Here is a 21,663-nt window from a genome sequence, read left to right as displayed (position 1 = left end):
GCGTGGTGATGTTCCTGAGTCAAAGGAAGCATGCCGTGAGCGAAGACACCGCCGTCGAATGAGAGGTGAAGCGGGCGTGGTCGCCATGCCCTTTGGGGGTGTCATCGACATTGCACCCCCTGCTCCGAGTGTGGTGGAGCATGTTGGTCGGTCGGGGGGACCTGCTCGTTCTCCTGCATCTTCGGGGCTGGTGCGCGTGTGCAACCCCCAACGGAGAGATGCTTTGTCAGTTACCCTAGTGGTTTCACCATAAGCTAGTGGTCGCGGCCATTCATGGGCCAATCGGGGAACGGCTAGGTCAGCTCCTCCCTTGGCTGATATAAGGGGGCACGGGTCATGACCTACGAGCGGTCCTCGTCTGGTCGGCTCATCATCAGCCAATCGGGGCTTTAGGGCTCTGTCGCTATCGTCTAGGTATGCATTCATACTCCCTCATGTTCTCATAGCTGAGTTTTTTAGTGTGACTAACCCACGCTTGTTTGACAATAGCCAGGCGCTGGCAGGACTGGGAATCTCCTAACCTTCCATGCGAGAGGAGTGGAGGCCCAGTTCATCCTTCATGACGAGGAGGAGGTGAAGCTCTGGTGCCTGCTTGGGGAGAGAGGACTATCGATGAAGTCTAACCTCGCCCTTACCAAGGCGAGGCTTAAGGAGGCCTTGTAGAGGGTCAAGGTCGTCCATCATGCCGTGATAGTTGACCTACCACGCGTTGTAGAGGTAAGTTCTCTATGTTTTTGGTGTTGCCCTTGACTCCTTGGCCTTTCACTAGTTGTCTCAGCATGCCTTCTTGTCACAGGATCTGGAGATGATGTTGATCTATAAGTCCCATTTTCTTTGGGAGGAACACGGTCAGATGGAGCAAGAAGTAATGACCTCACAGTAGGTCAATGAGCTCAGGCACCAGCTAGAGTCCACCCGCTGTGAGTCCCAAGATCAAGCGGCCGAGGCGATGGGAGCCCGAGCGGTGGAACTACGTGCGGTCAAGCGGGCAACTGCTGTTGAGCAGGAACTCGGGGCGGCAAAGGTCCACTTGGCAGAGACTAAGGTGGTGCTTTAGAAGTCCTTGGAGGCTTTGGAGGCAGAGCGGAAGGCCCGGTCGGATGCTGAACAAGAAGTCGTTGCCCTCCAGGGGTAGATGCTCAGGGCAGAGGAGTCAAACGCTCGACTGCTCAAGAGGGTGACCCAGCGAGAGGAAGGGCTCTCCATTCTTGAAAGCTCCCGTCTTGGTATATATATTCCACCTTCGATTGATGCCTCAATTTTTTCTTTCCTTTGCTTTTGAATTTGTCATCTTTTTCCAGAACTAGGTGGAAAGATTGGCTCTCTGGAGCAAGAGCTAGAGATGGCCAAAGCAACGGTCGGTCAGAGCATGGAGGCGCTAGCCCAATCCCTTGAGGTGCAACGCACTCTCGAGGGAGAGCTCGACCAGATTTGCAATGCCACGCAGGTGGTTGTCTCCGAAGTGTTTAGGTCAGGACCGAGCACTAGTACGCTTGTCGTCTAGCTGGCGGAGGCCCCGAACAAAGTTTGGGCACTCATCTCCGATGGCATGTTCTACAAGACGTCGGGCGTGTTGACCTCAGTGGTGATCCATCACCCTAATCTGGACTTCACGGACATCTATAGAGGGTACACTGATGGGTGGAGCGTAGACAAAATCCATGTGTTGGGGGAGAGTTTGGTGCCATATGCATAGATGGTCGCTGAGTAGGTCACCGCGTAGTGGGTGATGAAGGCTCGCCGTCTGAGCATGGCTGAAGATGTGCGTTGGGAAGATGTCGTCCAACCTATGGAGGGAGTGGAGACTAGGTCGGAGGCGAGCGTTGTCCTGCCCCCAATAGAGCCAAACGTCGTCCTAACCGGAAGCGAGCTGCTGTTCGATGTTCCACGTGTTGGTGAGAACATTGCCGTTATCGTCCTTTAGCCGGTAGGCGCCTGGTCGGATCACCACGGTCATGTGTAGGGTTCTTCCCATGGTGGAGAGAGCTTATGTTTGTCCTTGGTGGACTAGGTCCTCCTGAGTATGAGATCATCGACCCTGAGGATCCTCCCCCTGATTTTTCTTTCATGGTACCGATGGAGAGTTTGCTCATAGAGAGCAGAGCGGATGACAGTCGTCTCATGAGCCTCCTCGAGTAGGTCGACTGCGTCCTGCTAAGCCTCCGTGGCTTAGCCTAGGTCGAAGGCCTTCACTCTTGGGGCATTGTGATCGAGGTCGGAGGGCAACACTGCTTTAGCTCCATAGGCCAGGAAGAAGGGTGTGAACCGTATGGATCGATTTAGGGTCGTTCTTAGGCTCTAGAGGATCGCTGGGACCTCTACAACCCATCGCTCGGCATACTTATTGAGTTGGTCAAAGATGCGGGGCTTGAGTCCTTGGTGGACCATGCCATTGGCCCGCTCAACCTGACCGCTAGTACGCGGATGTCCGACCAAGGCCCAGTCAATCCTAATGCTGTATCCATCATAGAAGTCCAGGAACTTCTTCCCAGTGAAGTTTGTTCTATGGTCGGTGATGATACAGTTAGGAACACCAAAATGATAGATGATGTCAAGGAAGAACTTGACCGCCTATTCTGAGTGGATGTTGGTGATGGGTTTCGCCTCTATCCACTTGGTGAATTTGTGCACTACTACGAGTAGGTGAGTGAAGCCACCTAGGGCCTTTTTGAGAGGTCCGACCATGTTGAGGCCCTAGACCATGAATGACCAGGTGATAGGGATGGTCTAAAGCTCTTATACTGTCAAATGAGTTTGTTGAGCATAGAACTGGCATCCTTCACACCTGCGGACAACCTCCTATGCATCCCACAACGCGGTGGGCCAATAAAAACCTTGGCGAAAGGCTTTCCTAACTAGCGACCTCGAGGCTGCGTGATGTCCACAGATTCTAGCGTGGACTTCGAGCAAAAGCTATTTCCCTTGGTCGGTCGGGATGCACTTTATGAGTATTTCCGACGGGCTCCACTTGTAAAGTTCATCACCAATGGCGATGAACGTCTTGGCACGTCGACCGATTTGTCATGCTTTAGTCCTTTCCGATGGGAGAACCTACTCGAGGAGGTAGGTGAGCAGTGGTGCTTTCCAATCGACTGGATCAAGCGCCATTATGGCGATGTTGGTGGGTGATGTCATCATGAAGGCGCTCGGGTCAGAGCCGCCAAGCAATTGGTCAGGGTTGGGGCATGTTGGGAGGTCGGTGCCCCCGTGTGCCAGATCAGTGTTGGAGTGCGTCTGGACCGGATCCTCTAGAACATGGGGATACGGCTCATAGAGATCGTTGATGAAGACCCCATATGGGGACAGCACCCGCCTGGCAGCCAATTTTGCGAGAAAATCGATGGCATCGTTATCCTTTCGGGGGACATGATGCAGTTCAATCCCTCGAAATTTGTCCTCGAGCTTGTGCACCTCCTAGCAATATGTTGCCATGAGAGGGCTCTTGCAGGAGGACTCCTTCATGACTTGGTCAATGACCAACTCCGAGTCACCGCAAACATATAGCCGTGTGTCACCGAGCTCGACGGCGATGCGTAGTCCATTGATGAGGGCCTCGTATTCTATGATGTTGTTTGAGGCTAAAAAATGGAGACGGATCGCGTAGCGGAGCCTGCTCCCATATGGGGAGATCATAACCATTCTAGCCCTCGAGCCGAGCGCCATGACTGACCTATCAAAGTACATCATCTAGTACTCGTGGGTGCCGTCTAGGGTCGGGAACTGGACTTCCGTCCATTCGGTGATGAAGTTGGTGAGAGCCTAAGACTTAATAGTCGTGCGGGTGATATACCTGATGTCATGGCCCATGAGCTCAAGAGCCCACTTGGAGATCTGACTCGTGGTGTCATGGTTGCAGACGATGTCTCCCAGCGGGTATGAGGTCACGACCATGACTTCATGGTCGGTGAAGTAGTGCAGGAGCTTCTGGGTCACCATCAGCATGACGTATAGAAGCTTCTGAACCTAGCGTCGGTGAGTACCTCACCGATGAAGTACACTGGTCGTTGGACCTTTAGGGGGTGTCCTGGCTCTTCCCTTTCGACAACCAGGGCAGCGCTCACAACATGGTTGTTTGCTGCGATGTAGAGGAGGAGGGGTTCTCCCTGTTTGGGAGCGACGAGGATTGGGGCCAACATTAGTGATGCTTTGAGGCTTTCCAAGGCCTTCTGTGCCTCCTCAGTCTAGATGAATGCATCTATCTTTTTGAGAAGTTTATAGAGAGGCATCCCTCGCTCACCTAGTTGGGAGATGAATCGGCTCAGGGCGGCCAAATAGCCGGTGAGCCTTTGTACGCCCTTGACATTGTCTATAGGACCCATGTTGGAGATGGCCATGATTTTTCTAGGGTTGGCTTCAATGCCATGTTCGGACATGATGTATCCGAGCAATTTCCCCTTCGAAACCTTGAAAACACATTTTTCAAGATACAATTTGACGCTGAACCTTTGGAGGTTCACGAATGCTGGGGCCAAGTTTGTGATCAAGTCATTGGCTTGAGCCATTTTCACCACTATGTCATCTACATAGACGGCGATTGTTGGTTTTGGCCGCTCGATTTGGTCAGGCTGGTCAAGCGGGTCAATTTGGTCGGCGAAACATCACTGCATACACTGTTGATAGGTGGCGCTAGCGTTCTTCGGACTAAAAGGCATGGTTTCATAGCAGTACGAACCATATGGGGTGATGAATGAAGTCGTGAGCTAGTCAGACTCTTTCATTGCGTTCTAGTGATAGGCTAAGTAGGCATCCAGAAAGGAGCGCATGTCGTATCCTGAGGTGGAGTCAACTATCTGGTCTATGCATGGTAAAGGAAAATGATCCTTTGGACATGCCTTATTGAGGCCAGTATAATCAACACACATTCTCAATTTCCCAGTCTTCTTTTTCACAAGAACAGGATTGGTGAGCCAGTCGGAGTGGTATACCTCTTTGATGAATCCGACTGCTAGGAGTTTGGCGATCTCCTCGCCTATGGCCCTACGTCTCTCATTGTCAAAGCAATGCATGCATTCCTTGGCAGGCGTTGAGCCCGGGATAAGGCGTAATGCGTGCTCGGCGGCCTCCTTTGGTACGCCCGGCATGTCAGAAGGTTTCCATGCAAAGACATCATGATTAGCACGTAGGAAGTCAGCGAGCTCGCTTTCCTATTTGGCCAGGAGCTTAGTCCTGATCCACACTGTCTTGGTTGGGTCGGTGGGGTCGATCCCCACCACCTTGGTTTCCTCAATCAGGTGGAAGGCACTCGATGAGGTCGGCTCGTTGCAGTGTGGGACTGCTGGAGTCGATGAATTCCTAAGCTATGGGAGCTCGACAGAGTTGATGACGGTAGTCGCGAGCTCGTTATGCTTGCGGTCGCACATGTAGGCATGCGAAAAGGTGCTACCCACGATGATGACACCATTCGGTCCTAGCATCTTCAACTTGAGGTAGGTGTAGTTGGGGATCACCATGAACTTGGCGTAACATGGCCACCCCAAGATGGCATGATAGGACCCTAGAAAGTCTACCACCTCAAAGGTGAGGACCTCCGAGCAGAAATTGGCTCGGTCGCCAAACATGATGGGCAGGTCGATCTACCCAAGTGGGTACACCTGCGTCCCTGGGATCACATCGTGGAAGGGAGAGCTCACTAGGCAGAGCTCCAACCGAGGGATGCGCATGGCATCAAGGGTGTCGATGTAGAGAATGTTGAGGTCTCTACCTCCGTCCATCAGTACCTTAGTGAAGCACTTCTTGCGGATGATGGGGTCGACGACAAGTGGGTAGCGATCCGATCGGGCGACGTGGGAAGGATGGTCTCTCTGATGAAAAGTGATCGAGGAGTCCAACTAGCTAAGGAAAGAGGGGATGGCCGACTCAGTGACGCATGCCTCTCTATAGCGTACCTTGTGCTGGCGCTTGGAGTGGATGGCGTCGGATCCCCCAAAGATCATGAGGCATTCCTCGGGGTCGGGGAAGCCATCATCATCCCTGCCTATCGTGCCTCCTTTCTTGGCTGCCTCCTCCTTGCCTCTCCCATCCTTCGGCTTGTTGGCGTGAAGCAAAAAGCGCTTGAGGAGCTCACAATCCTTGTAGAGGTGCTTAACGAGGTAGGCGTGGTTGGCGCATGGAGTCTCCATGAGCTTGTTAAAGTGGTTGGGCTGGCCCTACTGGGGTTGCTTGCCCACACGATCGGCTGCGGCGAGCAAAGCTATGCTGGTCGGTCGGTGTTGATCCTTCTTATTCTTCTTGCTCCTTTGTGTGGAGGGGCCTTCACCTTGTCCCTCGCGCTTGGCCTTGCCCCTATCCTGGCCATCGCTAAAGACCGCTCCGACCACCTCCTCGCCGGAGGCATGGTTCATGGTGATGTCAAGCTGGTCGCAGGTGGTACGAGGCTTCAAACAGCCGAGCTTGTGGATCAAGGACTGACAAGTTGTCCTAGAGAGGAATGCGCTGATGATGTCTACGTCAATGACATCAGAAAGGGAGTTGCACCGCTTTGAGAACCTATGGATGTAATCCCATAGGGACTCGTTGGGCTTTTGTTGGTAGCTCTTGAGGTCCCAGGAATTCCTAGGATGGACATATGTCCCATGGAAATTTCTGATGAAGACCCTCTTGAGCTTCGCCCAGTCACGGATGCTGTCGGGCAGGAGGAATTCGAGCCATGCTCGAACATGCTCCCTGACATAGATGGGGAGATACTGAATGATGAAGTGGTCATCATCCACTCCTCCGACTCGATAGGCGAGTCGGAAATCTTTGAGCCATATGCCGGGGTTTGTTTCCCTGGTGTATCTGGCGATGTTGGTGGGTGGTCGGTAGCGCTGTGGGAATGGCGCTCTCTGCATGCGATGACTAAAGGCCCATGGTCCTGGGCCGTCTGGGCTAGGACTCCGACCATTTGGTCGTCCACCATGCCTGGGGTGCATGTCCCCGCACTCCTTGGTGGTTGAGCAGAAGCTCCTACACTACTTCACCGACCATGAGCGTCATCATCGTGCCGGGCATGGCGCCAATTGTTGATGACACTACGAGCGTCATAGTTTGGCCCAAGGCACTTGCACATAGGTGGTCGGTGTGGAGCGGGCATTAGGTTGGGCTATGGTGCTGCCATGGCCTCCTACCCACCCCCGTCAACAGCAGTGGTGAGTGGACAGAGCAATTCGACTGGTGCGGCCATAGTCATCCAGTTGGGCAAGAGGTCACGAGCCGGTGTTGCGACGTCGAGCTCTCTACCTATTGAATGGCGGCGGTCTCCACCAGCGCCCGAAGGTTTCGGTGGATTGCTTGCTCCTAGGGGTTGGCCGGCTCACGGAGGCCGCGCAGAAGCATCACGCAGCAGCGATGTTCTGGCTAGCTCGAGTGAACTGAGGGGGGTCATTCCCCCCATCCTGGATGTTGCGCTAGACCTGATGGGTGTGACCCTGGGCATTGATCGATGGGTTACGCGCACGTGACGCATCATGCTACACCGAGCACGCCAGCGCAGGCGGTGGCTAGCTCTGCTGCCTTTGTCATAACTCCTCGCCATGCTTCTACGCATGCGCAAGGGCCTCCACATGAGGGTCTAGAGGGGTGTGCGTCTATAGAGACTTCGCTACCACCGGTGGCTGTCCCAGAGCGTCCACCATAGCACACTCTCAGGATAGAGGGTGGCCAGATGCCATGATGTCGCCGATGCTGGAGCCGTTGCTTTTGACCTCATCATCCACGAGGTCGTGAAAAGAGGCAAGAGCATAGCCCGCCATCCCCATGAATTCGGATGTGAGAGGGGGCAACGTTAGCATCCTTCGGAGCCCTCGCGCGTATGCATCCACAGGGGATGTGAAGCCATAGGGGAACTGGTCGCACGGTGGTTGCAGTGAGGACAACGAGGTCCCTTCAGAGAGTCAGCAGAAGGTATTAAATAGCGAGTAAAGAACAATATGTACATCACTCACCGTGGGGTTCAAGCCTAGCATGGGCTCGAGGCGAAGCGCGAGTGTTTTGACATTGAGGTCGTCGAGCGGCCTAGGGCCAGTGGAGAGCGCCCCTCCTCCAGTGGACGTCAGGATGAGCGTCTCCTCGCGAAGGTGAAGCACGTCGAGCCAGTCGGCGATGAAGTCCAGACTCCCGAAGAGGAAGGTCTGGAGTGGCTCGAAGACGGGAGCAACCCACATCCCAACAGGTGGAAACATGGGAAACTCCAGCGAGCCGAAACGAATCATATCGCTTGAGCCCGCCATGTCGAAGATGGTAGAAAGATGGGCCATCCGATGACCAAAAGCGTGAACACGGCGTCTTCCCCACGAATGGCGCCAACTGTCGGTGCGAAAAGTGACCAACAAGTAAATATTTATAGTTTTACCGTGCGTTGTGATTAGATTTGGCCTAGCACTCAATGACGCATGATTTATACTAGTTCAGGCAACGTGCCCTACGTTCACGGTCGGAGACTTTATTCCTGAGCCCAGGCGCTCGAAGTTTGTTGTGGGGTTATGAACGAGTAGGAATAAGAAGAGGGTGTTATAGGACAAGTCAGACTCTGAATCAAAGGGCTGAGAGTGATGGGGGCTCTAACATGCGCTAAGTATTGGAGCGTATGCTCTATGTAGTTTTAGAGTTATAGAGCTATTGAAGTCTGAATAGTTCGATCCCTTTTTAGGAGAGAGCTCATCCCATTTTATAGTCGAAGGGGATGGGCTCTTACAAGTTTAGAGAAGAGAGAGAATATGTACGTGTGCTACCTAGTCTTGTTGCCCACGCTATCGGGTACGAGATGGTCGTCGGTGCCCACAATACTGTTGATGTTCAGATGCATGTGGCAGGCTTTACCGTGTTTGCCTGGTATGGCAAATGTCGATGCCCACAACACTGTTAGGCAAATGTCGGCGCCCACAACACTGTTTGGGTCCTGACATGCATAGAAGGTTGCTTTGTGCCTATCAGACATGGCCTAGTGGCACCGTCCTGCAGGTGCGCAGGGTATGGCAGGGTACGGTCCTCGGTATTGCGGTTTGACTTTGAGCACCTTACCATACCTGCTCCGCCTGATCCCCAGACCCTTACTGAGTGGGCATCCCTGGTCGGTCGTTCCCGGTCGGGCCCAACCGTGTCGGTCGGGGAAGAGCTGCAAGCAGAGGTTCGGCGTATTCTCGGTCGAAAAAGGAGGTCGGAGTCGGACTATGTCCCCTCCTTGGCCAGGCCTTCCGGTTGGGGACTGGATCATTCTCCTGGCCTGTCGTTAGGTATCTGGGTCAGCCCGAGAGGCGCGCGTTGCCACTATGCCGTTTGCTGGGCCGAGCTTTTGCTGTGAATCGGGCCCATTGAGGACCCGGGTTTATGAACCCGACACATATATTATTGTTTTAAAATCTCAGAGGACTTTATATATGCTTTTAAATTACACATTTCTTTTGCTGTTGATAACGAAAGACAAACACATCAAGGTATGCATACATGATGTGCCATCATCCAGACTATGTGTGTGTGTGTGTGTGTGTTTGTGCGCGCGCGCGCAGAAAATGACGAGCACATATATCAGTTCAAGTCATTGTTCAAGCTAAATTTTTGACTAAATATATGTCAAACCACCTAGAGGTGCAATGCAAAGAGAAGAAACCTATAAATACTGATCGAAAAAGTATATGTATAGTAATTGATGTAACTAAAGTCTTAGAACTTTCCATAAATATTACATGGTATCTATATGAGTATTATATTAGATTGTGAACTGATGATAAAGAATAAAAATAAGCAATTTTGATTACTCGTTGGTTCCACACTTAACCACGAACTACCAACACTTATGACTTTTAAAATTACTAATTTTTAATAAATTCCAGTAGGGGGTAAAACCCCTCCTGTTTCATTTTTTTTATAAGGAAAGCTTTATTAATTTCAAGATCGTTACATCAAGATGATACAAAGACCTTGAAACACTTCCGGCCTCTGTATAACAAGGATACACACAGCCTTACAAAAGATCTTAAAACAAAAAGGCACACTAATAACGCTTAATCCGAAGACTAGACTGCCACCCATGTGCCCGGGTAAAAAAATCCTTGGCCACCTGCGCCAAATGTTGAGATGCCACTATAACCAAACCTTGCGAAGTTGGCTTCTGTAGGACAGCCCATGTACGAAGCCAGTGAATAATGGAGTATATAACCTGTAAAGGAAAAGAAGTGCATTTCTTCTCAAAAACTAGGTCATTCCTACATAACCAAAGCGACCAACACGTAGCTGCTGCTCCTAACAAAGCTAACGACTTCAGATCTTTACTAAGACCACAAAGCCAAGACCCAAACATGTTTGAAACACTATGTAGTTGAGACAAGCCTAAAGCCGCATGAATAACAGACCAAACAGCACGAGCGAAACGACACTCAAAAAACAGGTGCTTAATTGTTTCATCTTTGTGACAAAAGCAACACTGTTTACTGCCATGCCAATTACGTTTAGCTAAGTTATCTTTGGTTAACACTACGCCTCTACGTAGGTACCACAGAAAAACCTTGATCTTCAAAGGAGCTTTTAATTTCCAGAAGCCTTTATTAATATTGGGGACATCATTATAGATCATTGCTAGGTAATGAGATTTGATTGAGAACTGTCCATTAGGATGCAAGTTCCAACGAAATTCGTCTTCGTGCTGGCTTAACACAATATGCGTGATGCGTGGAAGTAATTTGTTCCAAGCCACTAATTTGTGTCCAATTAGATCTCTTCTCCAGGATAAGTAGGTGGAGACGTGCTTAGCACTTCAGCTATAGAAACCTGTTTATGCCGTGCTATGTTGTAAAGACAAGGATATTGTTCCCGCAGAGTTGACTGTCCTAGCCACCTATCTTCCCAGAATCTTACTTGTGATCCATCCTGAATTATGAAGGTCCCAAAACGGAGAAAATCCCGTTGAACCTTCATCAAGCTAGCCCAAAAATGTGAGTCCCCATTTTTCCACTAAACTTGCGAAAGGGGCTTAGATCCTAAATATTTTTTGTGTAGCATTTGTTGCCATGTACCCTCAGTTGTGAGCAATTTGAAAAGCCACTTACTCAGAAGGGTTGTGTTCTTGATGTCCAAATTGTGTATTCCAAGTCCACCTTGGTTTTTGGGTTGGCATAATATGTCCCATTTGGCTAATCGGTATTTATGTTTGTGTTCATCACTTTGCCAAAAAAATCTTGATCTGAAGTAATCTAATTTCTTGAGAACTCCTTTTGGGATCGCAAAAAAGGACATCATGTACATTGGTAAGCTGCTAAGTACTGAGTTAATCAGTGTCAAGTGCCCACCAGTTGATAAATGTTTCCCTTTCCAACTGCTTAGTCTTTTTTCAAAACGTTCTTCTACTCTTTTCCAATCTGCATTTGAGAGCCTCCTATAGTGTATAGGTATGCCTAAATACCTCATTGGAAAAGCTCCTTGATTACAACTAAAAAGCTCTATATATTGGGGCAAATATTCTTGTGCTGCTCCAAAGCAGAATATTTCGCTCTTGTGGAAGTTTATTTTAAGCCCTAAAAGTTGCTCGAATGCACAAAGTAATAACTTCATGTTGCGAGCTTTTCTGAGGTCATGATCCATAAAGAGTATCATGTCATCAGCATATTGTAGGATAGATAAACCTTCATCAACTAGATGTGGCACTATTCCACTAATCTAATTATCTGCTTTGGCTCTTTTAATTATTATAGCTAGCATATCAGCTATAATGTTAAACAAAATGGGGGATAGTGGGTCCCCCTGTCGAAGGCCTTTTTTGTTTGAAAGTAAGGTCCGACCTCATCATTAATATTGATTGCCACACTCCCGCCTGATATAAAATCTTACACCCAAGAGATCCATCTAGGAGAGAATCCTTTCATCTGCATTGTTTGCAGCAAGAAAGGCCATCTCACTTTGTCGTAAGCCTTTTCAAAGTCTATTTTAAAAATAACTCCACTTTGCTTTTTACGATGCAACTCATGAATTGTCTCATGCAGAATGACGACTCCCTCAAGGATGTTACGTCCTTGCATAAAGGCCGTTTGAGTTGGACCAACTATATGATCTGCTATTGAGTTAATTCTAATGGTTGCCACTTTAGTGAAAATTTTGAAGCTGACATTTAGTAAGCAAATTGGTCGATACTGTTGAATTCTATTAGCATGTTGGACTTTTGGAATCCGAGTTATAACACCAAAGTTGAGGCTAAAGAGCGGCAGAGTTCCCGAGTGGAGATCATGGAACATTTGCATCAGGTCACCTTTGATGACATCCCAAAACTTTTGATAAAACTCGGCTGGGAAGCCATCTAGCCCTGGTGCTTTATTGTGTTCCATCGCAAAAACTGCATCCCGAATCTTCTTTTCCATAAAAGAAGCCGTTAGGAATTCGTTTTCAGCTTGGGTGACTTGCGGAATATCAAATGTTTGTGCCTCATCTAAGGTCATGGTATTATCTTGTGATGGTCCAAATAAGTCCTTGTAGAAACGTGTGATATAGTTCTTAAGGTTAGTCTGACCTTCTATTTTTTCATCTTCATGGTCCAGAGAGAAAATTCTTTTCTTCCTATGTTTACCATTGGCAACCATTTGGAAGTAACGGGTGTTATTATCCCCAAGTAGAACATCAGTGGCCTTTGCTCACTGATAGAATTTTAATTCTTCCTCTCTCAAGAGTTTGGCCAGATCGCTTCTAGCTTGATCAAGCTGGCTTCTCTCATCCTCAGTTAAGTCCTGATTTTCAGCGGCAATATCAAGGTTATGGATGGTAGACTGAAGGGTTGTTTTCTGTTGTTTATATACACCATTTGTATGTGAGGCCCAACCTCGGAGATATTTGCGTAGCGCTCCTATTTTTTTAATCCATCTCTAGATAGAATTTTGGCCCCTCACCGGCTTATTCCATATTTCTAACTCTCGATCATAGAAATCCTCACAATAGAACCAACTGAGTTCCATTTTAAATGGTTTTGCTATTCTCGTGAAGGCTGGTGTGCCGGTGTCAAGTAGTAAAGGTGTATGATCTGAAACACCTCTATCAAGAGCATGTACAGTCACCATAGGATATTTAAACTCCCATTCAGTCGTCATTAAGACCCTATCAAGCTTTTCATAAGCGGGGTGAGGTAGAGAATTAGCCCAAGTAAATTGTCTACCTATCAAATCAATTTCCCTAAGATCAAAGCTGTCAATGACAGCATTGAACAGGAAAGGCCAGCGGCCACTAAATCTATCATTATTCTTCTCACTGCTATTTCTCATAATATTAAAATCCCCACCGATTAGAGTAGGAAGCGGGTTTTGTTGGCAAGCGCGTACGAGTTTAGTCAAGAAAGGCGTTTTAAACTCCTCTTGAGCTGGACCATAGACTGCCATGAGTATCCACTTAAAATTATCTGATTTATTGCAGAGATGAAATTTGATGTAAAATTCCCCTTCTACAATTAATGATAGATCAAGAAATGAAGCATTAATGCTAAGGAGGATTCCTCCATACCTCCCCCGAGGTGGTAGACAGTGCCAAGTGAAATCTGCCCCTCCAGATAGTCGGAAGAGATTTGATTTTGACATGTCCTGCTTCCCAGTTTCCATGACAGCCACGAAATCAAGGTTATGATCTTGGATTGCTTCAGCTATGTAGCGGTATTTAGCCAAGTCCGATAGACCTCTGCTATTCCAATAGAAGCATTTCATGGGGAAACTTTTTGATGAGAAACTTTCTGGTGGTTTTTACGCTTATTTGATGATGCCTTAGATTTTCGACCAGTAACCATAAGGTCACAAATTTTTGTGTCCAGGTTCAGATCATCCAAGCCTACATCAGTTATTTCCTTCACTAAGTGATCGAGAAGGGTACCATCATTATCAGTATCCTCGTCATCGCTTAATGCAAAAGGATTTTCACCTGCTCCTAACCTTTTAGCCACTTTTTGATTTGGCGTTACAGATGTCCTATCGACCTCGACCCTCTTAACAGCATTGATGGACAAACTAATTGTATTACTATTGCTACCTAGAACCAGGCCTACATTGCTCAGATTTGAAATGCGTCTTTTTTTAGGTATAGACACAACAGAAATAGAAGATGGTCGTGACTTGGGCGTACCTGGGGTCATGTTGGCTGAAGACATAGCCGAAAGTGGTGATAGAGTAGTAGTCTCTCCCATTGGCTTGTCCTTTTTTGTGCCATCCATGTTCCTTGATGCTGCTCTTTTCATCGCCTTTGTTAATGTGTCCTCATCAGCTGCTACAACACCATCAGTTGATACGATATTAGATCGTACACTGCAGCGTTTACCTCCCAGAAAAATCGATCCGGAAGATGACTCAAGATATGTACCTTGGCATTTGCTCAATGGTGTATGTGTACTAGCAGCTTTGCGGTCTAAAGTTGTTGTTGCAGAAAACGAAGCTTTCTGGCACGATGAACCCATGAGAGACGTGGTGGTTTGTGACTCAACCACATCTAAGGGCAGCTGAGAATTGTTGACAGCCCCAGCTTTGTCCTGCAACGATGTAGGGATCTCCATGGTTTTTCTTCCCCACTCTGAGTTGCTTTGTATGCTATTCTTTGAATGTGCAGTAACAGTATGTACCGTTTCTGTTATGCTGGCTAAGGAGCATTCCATTTTTTTATCTGATATAGGTGAAGTGGCTGACAATGGAACGCCAACTACAGCCCTAGTTCCCGAAGTTGATCTAGTCAGATCACTCGCAGAAGAAGGCAAAATCTGCTTGCAATTGTTAGAGATCCTTTTTGATCTTGGAGTACCTTTTGGACTTGTTAGAGTTGAAGCAGCCATAGGTGTCACAGCAACAGGAGGTAGTTTGGCTAAATCTTCCCATTGTAAAGGTTGCATTAGGGACCTCAAACGCTGAATACCGGAGGGTGAGTTTGCAAGTTGAGCTTGCATAGGCGCTGGCCCATTGTTTTCAGATCCGGTTGCAGATTTGGATCCACTTGAACCTTGGGCATTTTTGAACTTCTTGAGCACATTTTCTGGATCATTTTCAACAGGCTTATCTTTGTATCCATCATTGCCATCATGATCCATTGGATCCTGATCCCTCGGAGTCGGTGAAGATGGTACAAAATTTGTATCTTCTAACTTATAAGTTATGTCATATCCTTCTGTCCCAAAAACTAAGTCAGTGGTGAAAGGAAGTTGACTTTTGTCTAGCACCCCAACCCGAACTCGGATGACCCCTTTTTCTGTAAGTGGACATATCTACCTCCAGCGTGGTGCCAATCACTGTACCCAAAGCCCAAAAGACAAGATAGTGCCTCCATGCATGAGGGACACCTGTGATGTGCACCCAAATTTCTTCCAACTGATATGTGGGTTGCACATCACTAGAGCTTTGCCATGCTGAAATAGTTATCGTAACACCATGATTCTTTAGATGATAATCAATGGATGCCATCCGCTGCATCTCCTCATCTGACGGAAAGGCCACAAGGAATGAATCCTCCTCATGGGGCAAGGCCTCCCACGTCCAATCCGCCCGTGAGATTTTTGCCAATTCAGACTGAACCACGGCTGCTGATAGTTTACTACCTGTAACCTTGACCAATGCTGTAGGAGCCGCATCAGGTGTCTCTAATTTGTAGTCAATATCAGGGATCCGCAAGAAACCAAATTCCTTCTTACCAGAGCCAAAAAAATTAGCATGTGGTTTTGGCATCTTCAAAATTGAACATTTCCATGATAGATGCGAGTTCTTCTTATTACATATGATGCAATCAAGGTCAGCTCTGCACTCATTAGAATGTCCACTACATTTGCATCTCCAGCAGTAAGGTCTTTTCTTTTTTGCCATACCAGATTCTGTAGGCTGAGGTTGTTGATGTTGCTGGTTTCGAACCGCACCCTGCAGACTCGATTCAGCGGCATCAGCTCCGACGTTGTGACGTGGTGGCCCTGCAATCGGCTGATAGCGCTGTTGCTGTTGTGTCTCCCGTTGAGGTGCGGTGGGACCATGCCCCGGCCCACCCCTTCCATTGCCACAACCATGACCGTGCCCATCTCCACGTCCTCGACCTGGTCCTCCATGGTCACCACGGCCTCTGCTCGGCCCTAGACCCCGCCCATCATGACGAAAGTGGTCATTGATCCGGTCCCTCGGAGGCTTGCGATTGAAGTTGAACCCACTGGAGTTGTGGCGATTGGCGGGTGGCTGTCGTCCAGCCATGTCGGCGTACGAGGGGTGTGTGGCAGCAGCGGCAATTGGAGAAGAAGAAGAAGGCTAGGAGCACATGTTGACGGGCTAGGATATCAACAAGCATCAAACTAGCTGGTACAAGCCAATCAAACTCTGTTTTTTTTTTGTGCCAAGGAATGTGGTGATGGGAGCTTGAAGACGTCGCCTTTTATTATATAGATAGAGTTGTGAGCCAGGAGGTCGAACCCTAGATGAATTAGAGTTGCCATCGATTATGTCAATTAAACTGTTGGGTGAACCACAACTGTTGCTCCAAATTGATCTCTGCCTAGAGCCAAGATCACAATCCAATAGTGTTTAGTAGTGTGAGGCTGGATCATATTTACGGTGCCGTGTTTGTGTGTGGACACATGTGGTTGCCGTTGCTGCTGTGCGGTGCTCTTTCCCTGTCTCATTTCATTCCCCGCCCTTGCTTGTGCTGTTGCGCATATCCGCACGATATATACTCTGCTCCCCCCTCCCAAAATAAAAAACTTTTAAAGCTTAAAATTTATCCGAAAACAAATAATATTCTACATTAACATGGAACACTGTCTCCTGATATGGAAGCTAATTATGAGTACATACAAAGGATAGCTATCAAATTCAAGATATCCTCGGGGAAAGGAAATGAGATGAAAGTGTATGCATCTTTTTGTTGGCATCTTTAATCTATCTGAAAATTTCTACTGATCAAGAAAGGGACGAGAAGTGGAATCTCCTATAATTAAAAAGAATAAAAGTAAAATAATTTTTTAGTGTGACTTTTTTTTTTAAGTCGCCCTTCCCTCCCTTGCGATACCACGGCTCCGATAGGAAGGCGTCCTACGCCGAGAAGGAAGGTGGGATCACGGGTCGTCGTTCCCTTCCTTGCGCCTCCGCGGTTCCGTGCGAAGATAAGGAAGGTGGGATCGCAATCACTGGCGAGGCAATCACGTACCATCACAATCGATGGGACCTGCCCCCTGCCCCATGACGCGCAATGGGACCTGCCCCCTGCTCCGTGACGCGCGACGCCGTCCCGTTCTGCCCGTCTCAATGTCACCAATGCAGACCTGGCGCCCTCCACGGCCTCTCCCCCGCCGAGCCGACGCCCCGCCCCGCCCCGCCCCTGGCCGGCTCTACGCAGCCGCCGCAGATGGGACTAGGCCGAGGTCACGGCCCTGCCCCTGCCTGTCACGCCGGCGTCGCCGCCCCATCCCTGTCCCTTCACGCGCGTCGGCGCCGCTAGAGGTTGGATGGCTGGGACGTGCCAGCAGCGGTTGCACGGAGAATGGGGTCAAAAGGGAGGAGTATGTGGTCACCAAGGCAGTCGTGGAAGGGTACCTACCGCCGCCCGTCATCGCGGGGATCTCGCCGCCCCCACCGAGGACACATCGCTGGCCGAATTTAAGGACGCCGCCGCTGCAGCGGTGACAGCGGTAGCGGAGAACAAGGCCGCGGCACCGGCGAAGGCGTCGGCCATGGTGAGTTCTGCCTTCACCCGCCTCGATTCCTCTTCCCTCAAATTCTTCTAATCTCCTCGATTATTCCTGTCTCAATCTGATTGGGTGCCAGTTTGTGGCAAGCTACTCAAATTCGTACGTATCGACTATTTTGTTCTTGTCACAAAGTTTGTGCAATAATTTTGTGCTGCTTCCTATCTGTGAAAGAAAAGGGGAGAACGCTGTGTGGAATAGGTTTGTTTAGGCTTGGAACATGTTCGAGAGAAAAAAGGGGTTGTTTTTGTTCCTGCAGGAAGTTTCTGTTCAGGCTCGCCCTGTGAAAATTGCTTGCTTAAGAAAAGGAGAACGCTGAACAAGTGTAAAAAAAATGCTTCAGCATAAACTTTGCAATTGGACTCTTTAGGCACATACCTCAGTATGATTATGTTTTAGTTGCAACACTTATTCCTAATCTCCTGTCATGTTCACTATTCTTTAGGCACATGTCATTGCGTGCTTCCTCCCTTCTCGTCATGGTTGTCGCTGCCACTAAGGTACGTCCATGCCTTATGCGTGTATTTTGCTATGGATTGTTGCTGCATGCATACAAGGCCTCACACATGTGGACACTTGTGAAGGCTATGAGCCTATGACAATTTTTTATCTATGTTTGATTTTTATTAAGAAAATGAATGGCTTCAGAAGTTATGGAACTTGCAGTCGACCAAGAATATAAGAACGAATAAACAGACTTCAAATATTTGAGAAAATATGAATACATTATCTGTGCTATTTTTAATGATTTCTCAACCATGTAAAGGAGGAGCAGTGGGAAGAGCTTAGGCGAGATATTGGATGATTCCGGCTGTGGTCGAGAAGAAGGCGAGTTTGGCGTGGACACCTGTTGCTCGCTGGTTGATGGTAAAGGTCCTTCCTTGAGTGATCAGTTAGTTAAAGTTTGACATTGTTTTGTCTATTCAGATGATTCAACGGTCGCTGCCACTCGTTCACAAGGCAATAGGAGATAGGCTTCACTGTATTTTTGTTGATGATTTGCTCATTTGACAAAGGTAAATACTGCATGGTAATTATTAGTTCTGTGAATGTGTCATTTTCCACCTGCAGTAATCCAAATGTTTTGTGAATGTATCGCTTATCTTATTTCACCCTTGGAGTATCCTGTACACATGTCATTCTTGTGGCACAAATTTTTGTATTCGTCACCTATGCTGGGCACTTCGACTCATGCCTGATATTTTGGCTTGTGTCGTAGTACACAGGTATACTACATAACTTGTATCTGTATTTTCATTCCGTGCCTCCTCTGAACCTTTCAATGCTGATGCTGGCTGTATAAATGGTTTGCTCTGTGCTTTTTGGCAGACACTTGAAGAACATGTGAAAGTGAAGCTCGCACAATTTTGTCATGTTCTAGTAAAAATGTTGCCTGCTCAAGAGTTTTTTAAAATAAATCAAGTCTGCATCATGCAACGGCAATGCTGACTTTGATTTTATTTGGCAGATACCAAATATCATTAATCTCCATGATGTCAGAACATTTGGCACATCCCTTTGTTGCTCAGAGTATGTCATATGAAATTATTTGTATGCATGATTGTCAAATTCTCATTTGACATGGTTAACCTGAAATCTTTTCTCTTTATAGGACCAGAAGCCCATGAAGCTATTTTGAAAGTGCTAGACCTTCAGTGGTATGTAGCCCTGGATAACGAGCCGGCTAGGCTCGTTTGGGCTCGGCTCGTTCTGGCTCGTTAAGATAACGAGCTAGCTCGGCTCGGCTCGTTATCCTAACGAGCCAGAAAACCAGCTCGGCTCGGCTCGTTAAAAGCTCGAGCTGGCTCGTTAAGCTCGCGAGCCAGGTATAAAAAATACACAAAATATAATATTTGCATTTATCTAAAGTTTGAGAATAATAATAATACAAAAGAAATGTATCTAGACCAGTTACCAGTCAATTTATAGGGTCTAGACCAGTTACTAGTCAATTGTAAAGTGCAAGACATGAAGTAATACAAAAACTAATACAAGTTTTGATACTTTTTTTTCCTGGAAGCTTGGCTCGTTTAGCTCGTGAGCGGCTCGCGAGCTGGCTCGAGTTGGCTCGTTATAGCTAACGAGCTAAAATCTTGGCTCGGCTCGGCTCGTTATCATAACGAGCCGAGCCGAGCCGAGTCGAGCCAGCCACGAGCCGAGCGAGCTAACGAGCTTCGAGTTTTTCGTCCAGCCTTAGTGGTATGCCACCGGACCAAAGTATTAATTATAAGCTCTTCCAGTTGGCTTCATTTTTAGGAATACTTACATGTATTATTTCTTCATACGTGCAGCGTGGTCAAAGTTCTCGAAAACCCCAATTGTCTCAATGGACTGAAAAAGCCTGCAGAATCTCCGGTTGGTTTGTTGATCATTTTAACTGCTGTTTCCAATACTGAATCGACTCTCTTAGCTTATATATAACAACCAGTGCTTGATATTATGGCATGAAAATCCTTTTCAGATTAGGATTGCTATGGTTGGAAAGTATACTGGCTGTTTCCAATACCGAATCGACTTTCTTAGCTTATATATAACAACAAGTGCTTGATATTATGGCATGAAAATCATTTTCAGGTTGGGATTGCTATGGTTGGAAAGTATACTGGCCTGTCATATTCCTACCTATCTGTTATCAAGGTGCCATTACTATTTTGTCTCATAACAAAGATACAGTTTTGAACCAAACTGGTGGGCCTTATCTGTTTCTTCATCTTCTGTCAAGCTCTTTTGCATGCGTTGGTTGCTTTGGACAGGAAACTTGTGGTGGACTGGGTTCCTTCCTGTGATCTTTAAGATTCTATGGCAGAAGAGGTCAGTTTTATTTATGCCTTATCAATTCTTCTTTTCTATATCTTAGAGAATTAACTGACTAATTGGGATACCGTCACATTTGCAGATTCATGATGCCTATAAAAAAAGCATGGGAGTCGCTAAAGGTAAGCATAGAATGCCCTCATGTGACATGCCACTAGCCCACAATATATAAATCTGAACGAATTTTTATTTGCACCTCAGGGTGCATATGGTGTGTTGGTGCCAGGTGGGTTTGGAGACAGAGAAGTCCAAGAGAAAATTCTTGCTACAAAATATGCGCGAGAATTCCATATCTTGCTATTTGCTTGGGTATGCAAATCACAGTGATTGAGTTTGCACGTTCTATCGTGAAGTTGCACGGTGCTAACAGCACAGAGTTATCTTTGTATTCCGAAAGGAAACAATAAACAAATGTCACTTTAACGTCGATATTTAATTTACAGTATTGCTTTTTTATTGTGCGATCCGTGTGTTTTTAATACAAAAGTTTTACTGTCGCACAGAGACGCTACCTAGTATAATATAAGGGATTTGCAATAGCGTGTCGGCTTGTCGCCTGTCGGGCATACATTCCTTGGTTTATCAATGCACATGTCTCTCGTCCTCGTGACTTTGTACTTGGCACAGATGAGATGACAGGAATAATGCAGCCGTTGACGACAGAGTTCCAGTCGTCGCAAGACTATTCACAATCATTATTGGACAGATAGACATCGCGCGCAGAGAGACTAAATGGATATAAATGAGTTGCAACATGTAAATCAACATTGATTATATCCAGAACAATCAAACGTCAAGACTAGAAGAGACGAAATATATTTCAATTCGGGCTTATCGTAAGTGTGTGAAAGTGAGAGGACTCCATTGCATGGCTCGATCGCGCTAAATCATTGAGCTGGTGATGTTACTAATAAATATCTAGTCATCCATGCATCCACAGACACTTTATTAGAGACGAAAGGCAGACCCGCTCAACGCGATTTGCAGTATATAAAGTGATAAAACCTGCAGGAGCCGGCAAAAGACCACCCCGCCGGCCTTTAATTTCACACAAGAGTAATAAAACTACTAGAACGATCGAGTTGCAGGCTTGCAGGCCATGCACTGAAGCTGCAGCCTGCAGGATGTTTTTTCAGTTTGGGAATTCAGACACACACACGCGCACGCTGATGACTAAACAAGGTGCAGGCCAAGGTGCAGGCCAAGGTGCAGGCCAACCA

The 21,663-nt window shown here is 47.5% G+C and overlaps 1 protein-coding gene across 11 annotated transcripts; it reads left to right on the top strand.

Annotated features, from left to right (window-relative positions):
* The first annotated feature begins 17,001 nt into the window (after nucleotides 1-17,001).
* On the top strand, nucleotides 17,002-20,907 carry LOC136473382 (uncharacterized). Of its 11 annotated transcripts, none has more exons than XM_066471034.1 (11): nucleotides 17,002-17,617; nucleotides 18,075-18,129; nucleotides 18,396-18,457; nucleotides 18,557-18,645; nucleotides 19,098-19,159; nucleotides 19,242-19,287; nucleotides 19,921-19,984; nucleotides 20,204-20,266; nucleotides 20,352-20,440; nucleotides 20,526-20,565; nucleotides 20,645-20,907. In XM_066471034.1, exons 5-11 carry the CDS (start codon nucleotides 19,120-19,122, stop codon nucleotides 20,768-20,770), a joined length of 468 nt encoding a protein of 155 aa, XP_066327131.1. In that variant the 5' UTR covers nucleotides 17,002-17,617; nucleotides 18,075-18,129; nucleotides 18,396-18,457; nucleotides 18,557-18,645; nucleotides 19,098-19,119; the 3' UTR covers nucleotides 20,771-20,907. The 11 variants fall into 11 exon arrangements, 8 of the variants coding, with proteins under 8 accessions (XP_066327131.1, XP_066327130.1, XP_066327129.1 ...); XR_010762604.1 differs by adding an exon at nucleotides 18,959-19,009 and having other exon boundaries at nucleotides 17,003-17,617; nucleotides 18,396-18,855; nucleotides 19,242-19,455; XM_066471032.1 differs by adding an exon at nucleotides 18,959-19,009 and having other exon boundaries at nucleotides 17,003-17,617; nucleotides 18,396-18,645.
* The last annotated feature ends 756 nt before the right edge of the window (nucleotides 20,908-21,663 follow it).

The sequence above is a fragment of the Miscanthus floridulus genome, chromosome 8 (assembly GCF_019320115.1).
Source record: "Miscanthus floridulus cultivar M001 chromosome 8, ASM1932011v1, whole genome shotgun sequence".
NCBI lineage: Eukaryota > Viridiplantae > Streptophyta > Magnoliopsida > Poales > Poaceae > Miscanthus > Miscanthus floridulus.
The sequence above is the reverse complement of the archived record's forward strand: the minus strand, read 5'-3'. Positions and strand labels throughout refer to the sequence as shown.

Excerpts from the sequence above, each read along its gene's own strand:
- LOC136473382 (XM_066471030.1), top strand. The coding sequence starts at position 19,072 with ATGCTGACTTTGATTTTATTTGGCAGATACCAAATATCATTAATCTCC. Across the intron at positions 19,985-20,203 it reads AAAAGCCTGCAGAATCTCCG|GTTGGGATTGCTATGGTTGG; the intron begins GTTGGTTTGTTG and ends AATCATTTTCAG. Across the intron at positions 20,441-20,525 it reads AAGATTCTATGGCAGAAGAG|ATTCATGATGCCTATAAAAA; the intron begins GTCAGTTTTATT and ends TCACATTTGCAG.